Consider the following 19,832-nt stretch of genomic DNA (forward strand, 5'->3'; position numbering starts at 1 on the left):
TCCAAAGAAGAAGAGCAGATGGAGAAAATAATGGAACAAACTAGTGATGGGCAGTCTGAGACTAGGTCTCGAGATTTCTCGGGATTTCTCGAGACTAGCGCTGGCACTATTTCTCGCGAGAAATTTCGACAGTTCTCGAGAGCGTTGTCCCCGCATTGTGCGGCGAGCATTGTGTTGTAGACCTACAGGTAGTCGGAGCTGAATGTTGCTTGTGCTGAGTATGCGAATAGCCACGCACGGGCCTTATCCATCTCGTAAATACGTGTCAACAAGCGACTACGGCGTTAATATCTACCGCAGGTCTTTTTTGACGGAGTATAACATAATTGTAAAGGACATGAATTCGGGTATTGTATGCACTGGTAGGTACACGAATGAGTGGTTTAAGTACAGAACCTGACGGCTACTGTAGGTACACGTACCTGGATACTAGGGGTGTGCATTATTCGAACTCGAGACGAGGCAAGATGCGCCTTGCTGCATATGCACCCGCCATTACGCATGAGTGGAATGTGTAATCTAAAATGCTTCAGTTTGCTCCAATTCTTTCGACAGGTAGGTGTACAACATTATCAGAACCCACATTCAATAACATATGACCACTGCTTGTGTTTACCGATATTTTGGTGACGAAGGAAATAATTCCTTACAATGTTATAGAGTATTCTCGTCATAATTAGGTACTTCGATATATGACGGTGCAACGTGAAATTGTACTAGTTCTGCACGACAACTTGAAGATGATGTCCGAAACGCAACGTAAGTCGTGGATGTCGGTTATTTTGAAGAGATGCCACATAGCGCAGCCTGCTGTGTTGTTTATTAAAAAGAAGTAAAATACGTAGGCAGAAATACTTCTGGGATGATCGAACACTTAAAAACACGAAAGACCGGGCGAGTTGACTATGCAGTTAGGGGCGCGCGGCTGTGAGCTTGCATCCGGTAGATAGTGGGTTCGAATCTCACTGTCGGCAGCCCTGAAGATGGTTTTCCGTGGTTTCCCATTTTCACACCAGGCAAATGCCGGGGCTGTACCTTATTTAAGGCCACGGCCGCTTCCTTTCAACTCCTAGACCTTTCCTATTCCATCGTCGCCATAAGACCTCTATGTGTCGGTGCGACGTAAAGCCACTAGCAAAAAGAAAAAAACATAATGTAAATGAAGAGGAATAGTCACAGAACACCTCCGGCCCGGTCTGAATCACAAGAAGCTACCCTGCCGACAACGATTGTGAGGCATCCAGGTAAGTTTACAACCTAATAACAGTTATTAACAAATTAAACGAGTTATTCAGAAGTCCACCTGAAATAACTCGTGAACAGTTTTAAGATACCGGAATTCTGTCTTCACATTCCTTAATGGTATTAAGGAGCTCATAGTTCTTTTTTCTTGCTAGGCTTTTGACAAAATTTATCCTCACACACGTTTACGTATGAGAAATGCTGATGATAACTATCAAGCTTACACTCGTAGTTACTGGGACGTCGCACAGCTCGCAGCACGCGAGAATCGGTCTCGAGAGCGTCGCCCATCACCCTTGCTGAAAGAATTGGAGCAAAGTCGGGCATTTTAGATTAGACGTTCCACTCATGTGTAATGGGGGTTGCATATGTAGCAAAGCACATATTCCTCGTCTCAAGTTCGAATAATGCACGCCTCTAGTATCCAAGTAGGTGTACATCCTATCTACATTTATTAACAAATTATGCAGGATTATTCAGCTAAGATGTCCACCCCAAATGTCGTGAAGAATTTAAGATACTGATATTCGGTTTTCACTTTCTTTAATGGTATTAAGGGGTTCATAGTCGAAGACGCAGTACTTTTCCAGGCTTTTGACAAAATGTATTGGCTACACGTTGCCATATGAGAACGTTATTTCACGCAATAACTGCCAAAGATATACTATAAAGTTTACTTACAGTCATAGTTACCGGTACGTCGCACAGCTTGCACTACAGGAGGATCGGTCTCGAGATTCTCGCGAGAGTCTCGAGAGTCTCGAGCGAGAGCGTTGCCCATCACTAGAACAAACTCCTAAGGTGTGGTGTCCTTTAACCTGCCCTATTTAACATCTACACAAGTGACCTCCCCTCACCAGGAGTTTCTTTTATGCCAATGATATGGCACTAGCAGTTCAGTGTGAAAATTTTGTACCACTGAAGCATTGCTGACAAGCGCATAATGAGCTGTAAAAATATTACAAGAAGAACCAGTTGTTACAAAAACCCTGCAAGACCCAGGTGTGTGTCTTTCACCTGAAAAAATGGAAAGCTAATACGCAGCTGTGTGTAGAGTGGGAGGGTAAATGACTGAAGCACTTTTTTTTCTCCAAAGTATTTGAGAGTTACCTTGGACCAAGTTCTAACATATAAAAAGCACTGCATCAACACTGGTCAGAAGGTCTTGGGTATAACAACATCCTTCAGAAGTTGAGGTCTTTTTTTTCTTGCTATTTGCTTTATGTTTCACCAACACAGATAGGTCTTATAGCAATGATGGGACAGGAAAGGCCTAGGAATGGGAAGGAAGTGGCCATGGCCTTAATTTAGGTACAGCCCGAGCATTTGCCTGGTATGAAAATTGGAAACCGTCTTCAGGGCTGCTGACAGTTGGGGTTTGAACCCACTATCTCGCAGATGGGAGCTCACAGCTGCGCTACCCTAACTGCATGGCCAACTCACCTGGTGAAGTTGATGTCTAGTCAAGGGGATGCACATTCGACTGTGCTGAGGAGGTCAGCTTTTACTCTCAGTTACTCAACAGAAGTGTATGCAAACTCTGTGGTTTCAGCTCAGCCCAAGCAAGGAGGGTGGTTACAGCTCTCAATTATGCTTATAGAATTGTTACAGGGTGCTTGAAAGCAAGTATATCAAGTACTTGTATTTTTGAAAGTAATGAAATCTAAAATTTCCCACCAAATATCAAAAGGTCTTTCATTGGGTCTGAGTGATCTGAACATACAATTCTTCTACACTGATAACAGTTTATAAATAATATCCTTATAGCTTTATGTACAAGAACCTAAGATGTGTTCTACAGGGAAATTGTTTCCAGTTATTCATAGAGTATACGAAGGGTGTTCGAAAAGAAACTGAACTTTTGCTATACCATCCTTATCACTTATTGTACAACATTTTAAGCACTGTCCTCTCTCATAGTAGTCCCCTCTTTTGGCAATGCACCATTCCATAATTTCTTCCATTTTTGGAATGCTGCCTGGATTGCACTTTCTGGGATGGCACGCAGGTCTCTTGTCGCATTGTCCTGAATCCCCTCTGTGGTTTGGAAATTATGTCCTTTTAGCGTGGATTCAAGTTTGGGAAACAGGAAAAAGTCTGCTGGGTCTAAGTGCAGATAATACAGTGGATTTCAGAGAAATCCAACTGCTTCAGCAAGGAAAAGCAGCAGGAAGTGATCAAATTATTGGGGAAGTATTAAAGACAATGGGGTGGTACATAGTGCCTTATTTAAAATTTCTCTTTGACTATGCCATAAATAATAGTGTAATACCAAAGGAATGGAAGGAATCTATAATAATACCAATTTATAAAGGAAAGGGTGATAAAAGGAAACCAGAGAACTACAGACCAATCAGCCTGACAAGTACAGTTTGTAAAATACTGGAGAGTTTAATATCAAAGAACATCAGAGGGATATGTGATGATAAAAATTGGTTCATGAGGAGCCAGGATGGATTTAGAAATAGATTTTCTTGTGAGGCACAACTGGTGGAATTTCAGCAGGACGTATCAGATCAATTGGATTCAGGAGGTCAGTCAGATTGCACAGCCATAGATCTTTCCAAAGCCTTTGATAGAGTGGAACATGGAATATTATTAAAGAAATTGGAGGGAATAGGATGGGACGTAAGGGTTACACGTTGGATAAAAACAATTCTACATTCAAGGATTCAGAAAGTCAACGTAGGAAATAATGTATCACAGGAAGAGAAAGTTTGTAAGGGAATTGCACAGTGTAGTATAATTGGTCTGTTACTTTTCTTAATATATGCAAATGATTTAGGGAACAATATAACATCAAAAATAAGATTGTATGCAGATGACATAATTGTTTATAGGGAAATAAATAACATTGAGTATTGTTCAGAATTACAAAGAGACCTTGAAAGTATCCAACAATGGGTTGAAGAAAATAATTATGAAGGTTAATGGAGGCAAATCAACTGTTACAACTTTTACAAACAGGAGTTTTAAAACTGAATTTGAATATACTTTGGATTAGGTAGTTATCCCAAAAGATGGCAAGTGCAAATACTTAGGTGTGAGATTTGAAAGTAATTTGCACTGGAAAGGTCATGTTGATGACATTGTTGGGAAAGCATACAGATCGTTACATGTCATAATGAGGCTACTTAAAGGATGCAACAAAGAATTAAAAGAGAAAAGTTCGTCCATTATTGGAATATGCAAACACTGTTTGGGATCCTCACCAAGAATACCTAATTAAAGAAATATATAGTGTGCAGAGGAAAGCAGCAAGATTTGTAACAGGGGATTTCAGGAGAAAGAGTAGTGTATCAGAAATGTTAAAGGAACTTGGGTGGGAAACTTGAAGTAAGAGAAGGGAGAAAACTAGACTTGTAGGATTATATAGAGCTTATACAGGAGAAGAAGCATGGGGAGATATCCGTGAGAGGCTTCAGTTGGAAAATAATTATATCGGCAGGACTGACCACAAATATAAAATTAGAAGGAATTTTAGCAGAAGTGATTGGAGTAAATTTTGATTCATTGGGAAGGGTGTGAAGGAGTGGAACTGTTTACCAGGGGTAGTGTTTGATCTTTTTCCAAAATCTGTACAGATATTCAAGAAGAGAATAAACAGGAACAGAGAAAATAAATGAAATGTTAGAGGGCATTCAACCAGTGCAGGTTAATGTAAATAAAAAATGTGTGTGAATAAATTAATTCCATCCCCTGGTCTAAGGAGTTTGGACAGCCAAAGTAGGGGACTGCCTGTAGGGGTGAAGTACAGTGGGGACTTCGAGGGTCCTGGGACTGCTACGGTAGCTGTGAAGGCCCATCAGGAACTCCGAAAAGTGGTAGCAAAAGGGGCTCTGGTTAAGACGCAGCAGGTCGTTATGCTACTTAGGTTCCAGAATGGATTTAAAAAAAAGAAGGCAAATAAATGCAATGTAAATTTTAATCTTATACCAGTTGTGTAGTATCATTTGAAGTAATTCCACATACTGTATATCAGTTGACTATATTTGTAAGTAGTACAGGAGATATTATAAGTAGAATTTTGTAATTATTGTTAGCATAAATTGTATAATAGACCTACTGTATTATAGGAAAATTTTCTTCTCTTGTTAATTTAATATTTAGTGCTTGACAATAATGTATTTTAGTGTACCATTTGCCACTGAGGTAGACACCTCATTTGCAAATAAAGAGATTTTGATTTGATTTGATTTGATTTGATTTGATGAGAGTGTGATGTTTTGCTAGATAGCTGTGGATACTGAGCAATGCGTGAGTCAGCGTGCTGTCATGATGCAACATCCTAGTCTAGTTTTCCCACAGTTCAGGCCTCTTCCTGTGCACAGCATCTCTCAAATGTGCTAGAATTCTCTGATTGAGTTACTTATTTAACGTCTGACAACGTGTTACAAATTCCTGATAGACTATATCTTTTGCAGTCAAAAAATCACAACAAACATCACCTTGTCACTTTGGCACTAATCCGACGAACAGCTTGTGCACATGCTCACTTCAGCTGTTGTAGCTTGCCAACTAACTGTTTAGAGTAAAATGCGGCAAATGGTAGTTTGTTGTCTAAACCTGCCACAGGACTGATTACAATGATACACAGAGCTATTTCCATACCAATGAGCATAACGGTTTTCAATGAAGGGATACATATCATTAAATAAATCGTGAAAGAAAACAATCACCCCCTGGGCTCAGTGGATAAATTATTAAATAAACATTTAAAAAAATGCCTGGGAAATCACCATACATGACAGGGAAAAATATGTGGTTCTCAACTGCATTAACAAGAACACGTTCACAGTAGCTAATATTTTCAAAAAACAAGGTCTAAAAGTAGCCTTTAGAATAAATAACACACTGCAGACACACATCAGCAAGTGCAACCTAAACAAGAAAAAACCTGTCTCATAGTCAGGAGTCTATGAACTCAAGTGCCAAGAACCTAACTGCAATGCCACATACAGTAGAACCCTTATTTAACATTTTTACAGGGATCTGACTATTTTAAACCATAAATGGGGGTTTACCTTAAATCAATGTTTCAGTAAAAAGCATACCTTTTCCAGAGCTCTTTGCCTGTATTAACATAAATTGTACCATGTATATTATACCATATTATTTACACAGTGACAGCAATAAAACAAGGAGATATCTACCCTACACACTGTACTGTAGTTACGGCTTGTGCTTCATTTTGACAGATATACGTAATTACCACACAAGATACAAAGAACACTAAAATTCAATCAGATATAATTGGCATTCAGCCTTCAAAGAGCACATATACGACAGTTCACACCGTTTCACAGACACCAACTCGGATCTAAAAATTTTACACATCAAAAATAAAAGTAGATATTTGAATATAAAGGAGGCAATCAAAATTTACATCGCAAAGAAAAGCTAACATAACTACCCTAAATGACCATACACATTTAAAAAATTCCCCCTTGTTCGCTCTACTTACATAACATCTGGACAACTCTTACTCTTTAAATTAGCAATTAACTGCCTTTAGAGTATGGTTTATCATAAAAATAACATCTAATAGATACTCTCTATTTCAATTCCATAAAGCCTCCGTGGCTCAGACGGCAGCGTGTCAGCCTCTCACCGCTGGATACCGAGGTTCAAATCCCGGTCACTCCATGTGAGATTTGTGCTGGTCAAAGCGGAGGCAGGACAGGTTTTTCTCCGGGTACTCCGGTTTTCCCTGCCATCATTCATTCCAGCAACACTCTCCATTCTCATTTCATAGCATCTATCAGTCCTTAACATATGACTTTGGGAGTGGCGACCCCATCGTACTAACAGCCTATATATGCTTCATTCATTACATCCCTGACCTGGTCAGTGACTGGAAAACAGGTTTTAGGTTTTCATTTTCACTTTATTTAACCCCAAATCATTAACTTGCATTCATCGATATTATATTATATTATATTCCTCCAGTGATGAAGGAAGGTTCTAGAATGCTCTGCTCGCTCCACCCCTACTTCCCCCTCCCCTCTCCACAGTATAGTATGCTAGATTATAACATCCAATAGGAAGGATCCACAATGGTCCACTCGCTCCTCCCCTGCTTCCCCTCCCCTCTCTGCGAACATTATGCTATGCCCAAAACTTCCCACTTGCCTCTCCATGACCACAGTCCTGAAATAGTGCTTGGAGACAACAGACTTAGCATTGGCAGTCTAGATAAGTACAGAAGTTTTTTCATTATGTTAATACTTGTAAATCATTATTTGTTAATACATGTTCATATTATCACCTAACTCTCCATCGTTGACAAGTTTACGCAATGTAACCAATACTGTACATATAATAGAGGGCACATCCTTCCAAGTGCCCCAACAGGACCTCTATGAGTGAACTGTCTAACTGCCAATTCCATGTATAACAATGGAATGGAAAAAAAAAAATATATATATAGGGTTATTCACCTAAGACGTTGCACAGAAATAACTTCTAAACCATTAAAAATATCGGCATTCTGTTTTCATATTCTTAAATGGTACCCAGGAGATTGTAAAATAATGTGCTACGTATTCTCATGGGGTGATTAATAACCAAGATATTGATACTAACTCCATATTTTTAAATTGAACACCACAAATTCCTACAGCTTGTCTAAAAGTGCAAATATGTAAGTATTTTTAAAATCGAACAGTTAGTTTTTGAGATACCAATAAGAACAGACAGCACTGTTCTGCTTTCCGCTTAAGACAGCGTGTAGTCGGGCAAAGACATATTGACGCGCAAGCAGGTTCTTAGGTGTGATTACAGCCACAGAATGAATACCAGGAATGTAAACATATCGTACACATGTGATGGGTTTGCAAAGTGTGTACGACAGGTGAACTCAGGACAGGACAGGGAGGTGTGATGTTTTTAAAAGGAATAAAATAATTACTTTGACTTCAAAAGGAACACAACAAAAGCTATAATTGTCACTGGTTTGAGTGTACAGTACATACTACTGTACGAACTGAGAAATAAATATAATACAGGACACCGGAAGAGCTCCTTCTAGGAAAGAGAATGAATAATGTCCGAATAATCTCCCTTCGCCATTGTGTGTTCGCCAGTCATACAATAATGTTACACACCCAGGGTATGTTACGCAATGTTCTCCCTAGGACATTTCTAATGGGCGTACTGCCCAGCTGTTTTCACTGACCGCCCGGCTATCATAATCTAGATATCTGCTAGTTACATAATATTTCAAGTTGCTTTACGTCGCACCAATACGATGGGACAGGAAAGTGCTGGGAGTGGGAAGAAAGCGGTCGTGGCCTTAAGGTACAGCCCCAGCATTTACCAGGTGTGAAAATGGGAAACCACGGAAAGCCATCTTCAGTGCTGAACTTCGATGCAACTCGCCCAGTTACGCTAACAGTAATAAAGATTTTTCATTTAAATAAACAGTTTCAGTGTTTACATTTAAATTTGGAACACATAATAACTGAAATATGTGTACCCTCCGTGGCTCAGGCAGCAGTGTGCTGACCCCTCACCCCTGTGTTCCGTGGTTCAAATCCCAATCACTCCATGTGAGATTTGTGCTGGACAAAGTGGAGGCGGGACAGGTTTTTCCCCAGGTACTCCAGAGGATAGGAATTGTGTTGGCTGCCAAAGCCTGTCACACTTCTCTGGGGCAATGATTAATGACTGACACATGAAATGAAATGATAGTGGTGAGTGTTGCTGGAATGAAAGATGACAGGGAAAACCGGCAGTGTCGTGCGCAAGCAGTGTCTGGATTAGCATGGAATCGCATGCGAGCACTCGATTCCGTGGGATGTAACAAACCTGCCTGGCTGTCCACAGCAACCGAGTGATTATGAATGAGCAGTAGAACACTAGAAGTTCAAACTACTCTGTTATGTCTTCTTCGTGATAACACTAAAACGGTTCATTTTTGCAGTTAATGTTTACCTGTCTAATATTGTTAATGGCCTGAGGGGAATAAGTTGATATTTTATCACATTCATTTTCTACGTAGTATTCCCCGCCCAGCTACTCATTCCTGCCACCCAGCTAATGAAAATTTCTGGGGAGAACACTGTTACGGTAAATCACATTATGTGTACGATAGTTTACAGTACATGCCTGGCATCCGTTCTGTGGCTGGAATTAATGCCAGAAAATAGCTTGCGTGCCAATACGTTCTTGGCCAACCGTACGCTGTCTGATGTGGTACGCAAAAGCCAAAATGCGTTCTAATTGATATCTCAAAAAGTAACTGTCCAATTTTGAAAATACTTAGATATTTGAACTTGTATGCAGTTGAACTTTTAGGCCAGCTGTATGCATTCCCGCCATTCCATTTAAGAATATGGTGTTAGTATCAATATCTCTGTTATTAATCCCCCATGAGAATAAGTAGCACATTATTTTACAAGACCCTGGGTACCATTTACAAAAATGGAAACAGAATGCCAATATCTTTAATGGTTTAGAAGTTATTTTAGATGAATAACCCTGTACATATATGCATGGTTTAAGTGATTTGATAGAATCTAAGGATGTTCTTATAGAATGAAATATGTCATTCTTTGTATATTAGTGTGTTTTTTTAGTTATATTTATAGTGTTATAATTTATATTCAAATTGCTGTGTGTTTGACAGACTGGAAAGCTTTTATGTTACATTATGTTACATAAACCTGCCGCTACGCATGCTCAGTAGCTGCAGCAAGCTCCCTCTGCCAGTTAGCATGCTATTTCAAAAGTTCAGTTTCTATTTTAACACATGTCATACTTTGGTAAGATAATGTTACTTGACATACCTTTAAATAGAGGGCACATCTTTCCAAGTGCCCCAATAGGACCTCTGCGAGTGAACTGTCCGACTGCCAGTTCCATGTATAACAATGGAATGCCACAGATAATTAGGATGAGCAAGTATGGCACCAGGAACGCTCCTGTACATCAAAAGGAATGCAAAATTTTGATTATATACTTAGCTTAAAATAAATTTTACATATTTCAGATTTAAATTAGAGATTTATATCATGTTTATTTAATGGTAAAAAATTATATTCAGAAGTGCTTTATTTTTTAATATGAATACATTTTACATTAATGAAGAGTAATTTTATCTTTGATAGAATTATTGTTTATACAGTACATCTAGAATGTTCTAAAGTTTCCTTAATAATATGAAATCAGTTACTGACAAGCTACTTTTAACTGACATTTCTATACAGCAAGAATATACAAGGTTGCCAGGTATCCTGATTTAGGTGGAATTCTATGAATTTTTTGGGTGAAAACACAACTCCTGATTAAAGCCAGTTGGGATTGGTAAAATCCCTATTACCGCAAAGTAGACAATATTTCACAAAATTTAGTCTTTTATTTTAATTATCCAAGAGTAGAATATTTCACATAATTGAGTCTCTACTTTAATTGTCCGTTACAAGCATGGGCATATTTTGAGAATTTTGATTGGGGGGTGGGGCAGTGATTACAGGGGGATCCATGGGTCTTCCCTTTTGAGGACAATTTGCGACCATAAAATTATTGTTAATATTCTTTAGCTTTCCTTTAGTATCCTATGTTGATCACTTTAATTTAATAACCAAGCTTCTGTAAAGTAAAGAACATTCATACAGAATTAAAAAGTAAACCTAGTACAAATGTATTTGTTACTTGTCCTGTTTTAATCTGAGAAAGTAACAATCAAGTAGACAACATGGACAAATGACAAAACTTTTCTTTATTATGCATAATCTGTATCACATCGTAGTTTTATACAAAATGAAGTCATATCTTTTGATTTGAATTAAAGTCATTAACTACTTTTGAAATGGCAACACAAGTACTCCTTTTGATAGCCAAAACACCAACGCGGATAATCTCTCATGGGTGATCATGTACACTCGAGATCTTAAATATCTCGTGGCCAGAAATATTCATTTCAGGCAAGAAATCAGTACAGCCCTCAGAACCACCCAGTACCTGCTTACACACACTTTTTCATTGGTCACATCCATTAGATGCGTAACACATGAACACGTCTGAAGAGTGAAGGGAGGTCAGGAGAGCGAATTACGGGACATCTAGCATGAACGAAACACACGCGGAGGGGAAGGTACTTGCTTTCCCGCCTGCCTGCACGTCCCAAAGGCTCGACAATGAAGAGAGAGGGGAATAAGGAGAGGAATCACACGGCTCCTTGAAGGCATGAGACGTACTGTGTATGTCAACTCATTGAGGGTCAAATTCTCCAGTTGATTTGTAATTCTTGTGTGTGAAGGCTGCTTGAAATGTTAGCGGACTAAACATGACTTAATTATTAAATGGTATCGTGCTCAACCATTGTAAGAATGAATGACCCTTATCTTCATCAAAATAGGCCCTATTAAATTAAACTACTTTAATACTCTTGCAAGCAGTCAAAAGAATCATTAAAATACTTTGCACTAAAATATGTATGGATATCCAATCTGAACGTAAGAAGTTAAGACAAAAGAAGATAACCACTTCATTTAAAGACCTAGGGCCTACTCTTTTACTGAAATACAGTATTATACCATTCTTTTTCCGTAACATAATTATGGAAGTGGGAGAGAAATTAAATGGGACAAATGGCATATAAAAATAAAAGACAGATACAATGCTTACAATTACAAAGACTTGTAAATGAATATTCTCCACAATCCAAAAAAAATATTAATAATGATAGGTGAGTAAGATAAGTAAGAAAGTAAGATATTCTTGTATTATCATAATAAACTGTCTTGAAAGAAACAAAGGAGCGCATTTTATAAGAAAATAAATAAATCAAATGAACGCTTCCTGCACTAAAAAATAATTGCATTTTTATAAAATGAGAATTAGAGTACAATCATTAACCATGCCTAAGTTTTCCATGAAACAATAATTTTATAGCCATTCAAATAAATGGATGAAACTAATCAGGGGAAAATTGAAACTGAATGGTTCCTCATTACTTGATTAATACTACGACCACCAACCGTCATTGTCCAAACTTTCATTGAGTCTTCGAGGAATGGAGGAGGCCAGAGAATTACGGATGCGAGGGCATCCCCTGATGCTTTCCCAGACTTCAAGAACATGATTCTTGAGAGTTTCAGTTGTGCGTTCTTGTCGCAACTCCCACTCTCTAGCCATCAACACCCATATATGTTCTTTGGGATTGAGATCAGGAGACTTAGCAGGCCTATCCAATGTTGACACTTCCAGGTGTTCTAACAACCACTTTCTGGTGGTGTGTGATGAACGCACGCTGCGCTATTTTGTACTAGATGGATGGTAGGCATATCCTCCGTGGGGTAGAGAACTCAGACAGTAGGAAGCATACACTTCTAGAATCTGAGTATATTCTTTGGAATCCATCCTGGATGAGACTCCCACTAACTCTCCTAATTCACTGGCACTCATCCACCCCCAAAACCCCACGATGATTCTTCCACTCCGCTCTTTAGTAACAATATGTTGAGGAGAGTAGCACATTTTGTTCGGTCACCACAGTGATAGCCTGCCATTGGGATCTGATGAGAAAACCTTTTCATTGCACCATATAACAGACTCCAAGAAGTCTTGTGGTGCTGGAAGATACTGGAGGCAGAAAGACATGCATAATTCTTGGTAGACATTTCAATTTGACACCATCTGGTTCTCTGCTCGTCAATTTCGACGTTCCGTTTTACTCTAGGCCCCCACTAGATGGCAGACTGAGTAAACCGAAACTCTCTTGGGTGTCTATGGCTGAGACTTAATGAATTTTTTCAGGTAAACACCAAATGTGTCACCAGAGATCTCTTACATGTCAACATCGTACGACATGGAGTGTCGAATGGACTTTTTTCCGCCCTTCAAAAATCCGACTACCTTTGCCGGGTTTGAACCCACTATCTTGGGATCCGGAGGTCAACACTCTACCGCTGATCCACAGAGGCAGCTATAATTCTTGGTGATCAGATTTGAGAACTTCCTTTCTGGGAGGTCTTCGGTGATGGATGCTAGAAGCATGAAGACGGCGGTGGACTGTTAATGCACTTGCCGGCAGGCCTAGGTTTCTGGTGAGCGCTGTAGCTGGAAGGAAAGAATTTTCGTTTCTGGCTACTAATATAACTCTGTCTTGCTCCTTAGTTGTCTTCTTATGTTGCCCCGATGTTTTGCGAGTTTTAAGGCCCCCGGTGCCCTCTTCCTGGTATCTTCTTATCCAAAACTGAACCGTGTCTTCTGAGTGACCGACCGCTTCAGCAATATTTGACATCAGACTACCACATTCCCACATACCTACAATGCGGCCCCTTATTACCTCTGATGTATAAGACATGATGGATGATGTGCAGGAAGTAATAGGTGTAACGCACGTACTGTATACTCCATTCACTTGAAGGAACTGTATACTCCATTCACTTGAAGGAGGAGGGAGTGTTATTTCGAACTTCCATTCATTGCAGAGTTACGACTTTTTCGTGCACTTTTCATACAATCGGCTGTGTCTGCATTTTTCTGCACCCCTTTCCCCTGTGCACAGACTGTGAAGAGAGAGATGCCATTAAGACGGTAGAGTAAACCGTAAACTGTAAACTGTAAACGTACAACAGTCGCCGGCTACTGAAGCATTTCACTGTTTAGAAACAATTTCATTATTTTAGCAGTTTGGAAACGCTGAATTACATGAGATATCCATATTCATGCAAGAATGATCATGGTTAGTATTCAAATGGGTTGAGGTACTGTGTGCTGTTCTATATTGCCAAAAATACATTACAGGTTCAAAAGTTATTCACAGGGGGAAACATGCTAAGTCATTTATTTTCACAAACTGTCATGTGGTATAAAAATATTCTTTTTTATTATGACCATTTTTTCCACCTTTATAACAGTGTTGAATTTATTTCCCATAGGGTGTATTATTATTATTATTATTATTATTATTATTATTATTATTATTATTATTATTATTATTATTATTAATTTCTAACCTCAACAACCAAAGTAAAAATAATCTGGCATTAAATAATTAAGATCATCAGAGATGCAATGGTGGTTGAAAAACCGTTCCTATGGAGTTATTGTCAGCACTGATCAAACACTTAAATGCCATATATTGGGGCAGGATTACATAGTACACACTTCTTCACAATTAAATTACAATTAATTAATTAATTAATTAATTAATTGTTTTCCTTGATTAGGACAAGTCAGTATAGCCAGAATGTTAAACCATAAAAACATCTTAATAAATTCCCGAAAAAATGGATTTGGCAGTGACCTCTGAGTGTGTAGCGTTGCAAACCACACCTACTGGATGACGAACACGTGTGATGTTGCTTTGGTCACTTCTCCTTCATCCTCAGGGTGGGCCAAAACCTATGCCCAAATGTTATCTGTTTCCTTTTTCACCTGGAATTCTTCTGATCACGAGTGTACCTGCAATATGCTTTTAAACACTGCAAGCATGAAAAATACCCCTCATAGGTTGGTGAATTCATTGGAACTGGAAAAGTTAAAAAATGAGAGCGAACATGCTTTTCAAATACTTTTCTACAAAAAACAGTATCTCTTTGTTGGATATTTTTATTCTTCCATTTTGCAAAAGAAAAAAATACTCCTGCAGCTCAGAAGTAGTTTCTTTCCAAAGTGTAAAATTTACAAACATATTTTACACTGACCACATCTACTTTGCTTCTGTTTAGAACTTGTCTAATGGTTGAGAACATCCAAGTTATTTTGTTGAAGCCTGGTCTCTATCTCTTGCTTAAGTATGTCAATAACAGAAAACAGCATTGTAGCTTTGTAGTACTGTTGTGCTGTCTCAAATGGAGCTTTATTCCCACTGCCAAGTTTTGCTGGATTGTTGCCTTTCCTTGGCAACTCTGCTGCTCTAAATTTAATCCACATTTCTCTACTACCTCCATGCAGTGATTGAACAATATTGAGTAAAACATTCTTCAGTTCTAAAAGATCATATATTTCAAATGTCCTATTCTTCACTGATTTTACAATTTTGTTGGTCACACTGCTGAACTGTAGGGCCTTTGATAATGAGTTGTATTGCATTAGAACATTAAAGCAAGTGAAATAAAAATTTGAAATCCTTAGTATATTTTTAACTGCCAGCAAAGTCAGTTCATAGAATTGCTTGTAGAGCCTGACAGAGTGGTTTCAAAGTTATTACAAATATCATACCCAATTCATTTACAAGTAAAATTAATAGTGTTAGTAAATCTGAAAAAGTCCGGCCCCACGGTGTAGGGGGCAACGCGTCCGTCTGTCACCCGGCGGTCCCGGGTTCGATTCCCAACCGGGTCAGGGTTTTTAATTGTAAATCATTAATATCCCCGGCTTGTGTTTGTGTCATTCTTAATGTTCCTTTCCTCACATTCAACACTTTACACTATTTTGACGCCCCGAATAAATAGCATTTCCAAAAGAAAAAAGAAAATCTGAAAAATGTTGCTGGATAAAAAGTAACATTTGATTTTAAATGTTGTAATAAATATTAATGTAAAACCAATATAGTAGAGAGTTTGCTTACCATTTAGCTATTAAAAATATTGAAGAATGCAGCAAAACAGAACAGCCATTAAGTAGTGGCACTTGGCTTGAAGGGCAGCTGGAGCTAATGTGTGTATTATTATTTTTACACATTGTTATATGTTATTATTATTATTATTATTATTATTATTATTATTATTATTATTATTATTACTATTATTATTATTATTATTATTATTATTATTATTATTATTATTATTATTATTATTATTATTATTATTATTTTAATTATTAATGTAGTTTTTGTTGCTTCTGCTGTTGTATATACAGGTATATTAAACCTTGTCATTACATTTTTATTTGCAGTATCAGTACAGTTAAGCATGCTTGATTCTAAATTATGCTAATAATAAAATACTTTAAAAGTTACCTCATTTATAAAGGAACTGCACTCGCTGATTCTTCTGTGTTGCGAACTATTCACTATTTTAAACACTACATACTAATCACGGTTAAACAAAAACTATCCAGAATTTATGCTCACCATTCTGCAACTGTTAAAAGCGAACTGTAAACTAAAATTCGAAAAGTGTAGAAAGCTTCACTCTGTGAGTGACCACCAGAACATGTTATGTGAGGTTAGAAGAATACAAGAGAGTTTGCAATAACATCGCTACTTATCACACTCGCTGCTACAGTTTCGTCTATATTGTCCTTTTTTTATTGCGGGTATGTCAAAACTAGCCCCTAGTTTGACATTTTAAAATATATTGAAACTTTTACTCCCTCAAAGATTCATTGACCTTCAAAACAGTTACCAAAACTCACTATGAGGACTGAGAGAGAATTAGCCCGTGTCAGGATAAATGTTTAAAACATGTAATAAAGTCAGACTTTCATTTTCTCATATCACTGCAGGATAGTGGTATTCAGATATTAATTTGGTCTCATTAAATTAATTATCTAACACATAAATATATTACATTTCTAAGCTCTTATGTCCGAAAATCTGGTGGGGCTAAGCCCCTTTAGCCCTTAATGACACACCGCCCCTGCAGCTATTAAATATAACTACGGGAGAAGCACGAGACAAACACTACACTGTGTCTACACCGCTCGGCAAATACACATTCGGAAGGTAATCTGAACATCTGATTGAGACAGTTGTGTAGAGCCACAGCCCACAGTCCATGGCGTTCGGCACCCACCCGTCAGCATTTATTTGGAACTTTACACATTTTAATTAGATCTGACGGAGGGAAGTGGAAGGTAAAATTTAACAATAATAGAAATTTATTTCTAGCAAGATTATATACGTAGTCTACACAATTTTGCAATGATAATTTTGTTTCAGTGAGCTAAATTAAACAGAGTAATGTAAAACATACTTGTAAAATATGTATTTCTAAGTCTGTATTATTAAAAAAAGTTGGTTTGCTTCAAAATATTTGGGAGAGGGCAACTGCTACCCCATGCCACTCCCGAATAATGCCTATGATCAAGGGTTATGAATTTCATGTTGTTGGTCCGTATTGAACTGAGAATAACATATGAATAGTAACACAGTAAAGGTTTCCACCTATTCAATACTAATATGTATTTACAATATTATAAATTACATGGAACTAGTTTCGACCCACCTAGGGGTCATCATCAGCCATATTAAAGCATACATAAGTTTTTGTCGAATCCTAAAACATGCTATTTTTAACTGTAATAATTTATAAAGTGAAGTGTGGTAATGAGATGAGAAATGTTAGTATGGTACAGGTGAGTAGTAATTAATAATAATACAAGAAATATATATACAAAGAAGTTTGGAACAAAGTACAAGTGGTGTAAAACTATAAACTCATGGATATCAGTAGTCCTCGTACTAAAGAATACTGGTAATCAATTAGGCTATAAAATGCTGGACTCTTATATATATGAGAAACATCATAATCAACGATGTCTTCTGAAATAAAGGGATCTATGAAAATTACCCACTCTGGTAAAAAATAAAATAAAAATACAAATCTCCAAGACTAAATACTGCTCGAGACTTGATGCAAAGGTATCGAGTAAGCTGGAATGTCTAGTTTACAGAACGCTAGTTACTCTTTCCATTTAATCTACAGTACCTCCAACAATGGTAATAGGCTCAGCTTTCCAAGTCCACTTGAACATACGATATAGATGAGAATCAAATACAAGTCTTACCTCCTCCACTCTTATAACATAAATAAGGAAATCGCCACACATTTCCCAGACCCACTGAATAGCCAATACAGGCTAACACGAATTGAGCCTTATTAGACCAGTGCTGGCGTCGAGGATGGCGATATTGATGATTATCATCAAGAATATCCAAATAGCTGCCACCACTGCTACTGCTAGACACCTCATCATCTGTTGGTCTGAAAAAGAAGGACCAGGAACAAATTATCTTCCAGTTCATTCCAAACTGACTGCAGACTGGCCTTTACCTCCAGCAAATAACATATATGAAGTACAGTTAAAATACAAGACAACCGTACTTAAGGAAACTGTTCTAATGGCTCTATATATTAACATTTATGAAATTGCAGGCTAGGGTCAACTTTGAATTTTGATTCTCAGACATGTAACTCGGTGCAGTGAACTCTGCCAACAAGTCACGACTAACTATTTTTATTCCAATTAACTTTCTCATTGAATGTACTGTGTTGCTAAAGTGCATAAAATGCTTGATTTTGTTGGATCTTTCCAATGAATTAGCAAATCCCAACAGTATTAAGCGGGAATCGAACCCAGGACCCTCTGAACCGCAGGCCTTTCTGCCAACGAGTCAGACACTGTAATCATTAGGGAAAGGATTTTAAAAGGTGGAAAGTATGGTCAGAAAAGGGAGGAAGAAAAGTTCTGAAAATACAACAATCTATCTAAGCATTTAGCTTTGTTGGTAATATTTGAGTACGGTAGTTCTTGCAAATTTAATTTCTGTTTGTGCTTAGTAGTGACATACGGTACTGGAATTGTAATTAGGATACGTCTGAACGTAGTTTAAAAATTATTGTAGTGTACTGTACTGTACTGTACAGTAGTATACGAGTAATATCCTATTAGAATTTAATGTGCTTATTTTATTATTGTAAAATATTTGTGTAGTACTGGTGTAGTAGAGGTATCAGTAGAAACTCTTACTAAAATTCTGTTGTTGTAATTAGGATAGGCTTAATTGCAGTTTGGAATTGTGTAGTTCTTGTGTATTCCTTTCGGTATTCAGTAATCAACAGCAGTTTTTATCCTGTTAGGGGTTGTAGGATAAAAATAGTATGACTAAGTAGTATTGTAGTATAGTCGTATATTAATTACCTTTTTGTCGTGTGATCTTTGTGTACTATCCCAAACAATATATCCCTCCGTTCATTTTTTTTCACATAAGTTATTTTATTTTTCCTTTTCTTTTCCTTTTTTTCCGTAAAGAATGGCTAAGGAGTGCAAGTGTACGAACTGTGGGTGTGGCAAGGCATTGAGGGGTATGAGGGAGGAGTTGAAGAGTTTGAGGGAGATAATTAGGATTCTCACAGAAGACAGGAAGGAAGATAGGACTCCCTGAAACAATGTACAGGTTACAGTAGGTGTACAAAAGGGAGGGGAAGGAAAGGGGGCAGTTGTAGAAGATAGGTGGTCTAATGTTTTGAGGGGAAGGAGATTGCAGGCTAAGGGCTCTATTCAGGATCAGAATTCAGGGCAGGTGTCTGTGCGAAATCGGTACGAGTCACTCCAGTAAGAACAACAGAGGGAAGATGAGGGACAGGGAACTGTTGCTGAGATGTGTGGAAGTAGGAGGAAGGGAAAAGGTAGGAAAGGGAAATGTAGAGTAGAGGATAGGAAAAGACAGGTGGAACAGGGTCATGAGAAGGAGAAAAGGGAGGAGGAAGTAGTTTCTGCAGCTATCGGGAAAGATAGGGCTGACCAGGAGGAGAGGGGTTCAAATGAGGTGGGTAGGGTTGAGGCTCTGGTCATGGGGGATTGCATCGTTAGATACGTGGGGAAAGTGTGTGGAGGAAAGGGAACCAGGGTAGAGTGTTATCCAGGAATTAGGTTGAGGCAGATGTTGAGGAAAGTAGAAGAGGGGAAGGAGA

At 38.1% G+C, this 19,832-nt stretch overlaps 1 protein-coding gene across 1 annotated transcript in view; it reads right to left on the reverse strand.

Moving 5' to 3' along the window:
• Positions 1-19,832, reverse strand: part of LOC136864678 (sodium- and chloride-dependent GABA transporter ine) — a 584,214-nt gene that overhangs the window by 159,207 nt on the left and 405,175 nt on the right. Inside the window, exons 3-4 of the mRNA XM_067141988.2 lie at positions 17,926-18,122; positions 10,032-10,166 (exon numbers count right to left, since the gene is read on the reverse strand). Of these exons, the coding sequence (XP_066998089.2) occupies positions 10,032-10,166; positions 17,926-18,122 (332 nt within the window). The remainder of the gene's footprint in view (positions 1-10,031; positions 10,167-17,925; positions 18,123-19,832) is intronic.

This window comes from Anabrus simplex, chromosome 2 (genome assembly GCF_040414725.1).
Source record: "Anabrus simplex isolate iqAnaSimp1 chromosome 2, ASM4041472v1, whole genome shotgun sequence".
Taxonomy (NCBI): Eukaryota; Metazoa; Arthropoda; class Insecta; order Orthoptera; family Tettigoniidae; genus Anabrus; species Anabrus simplex.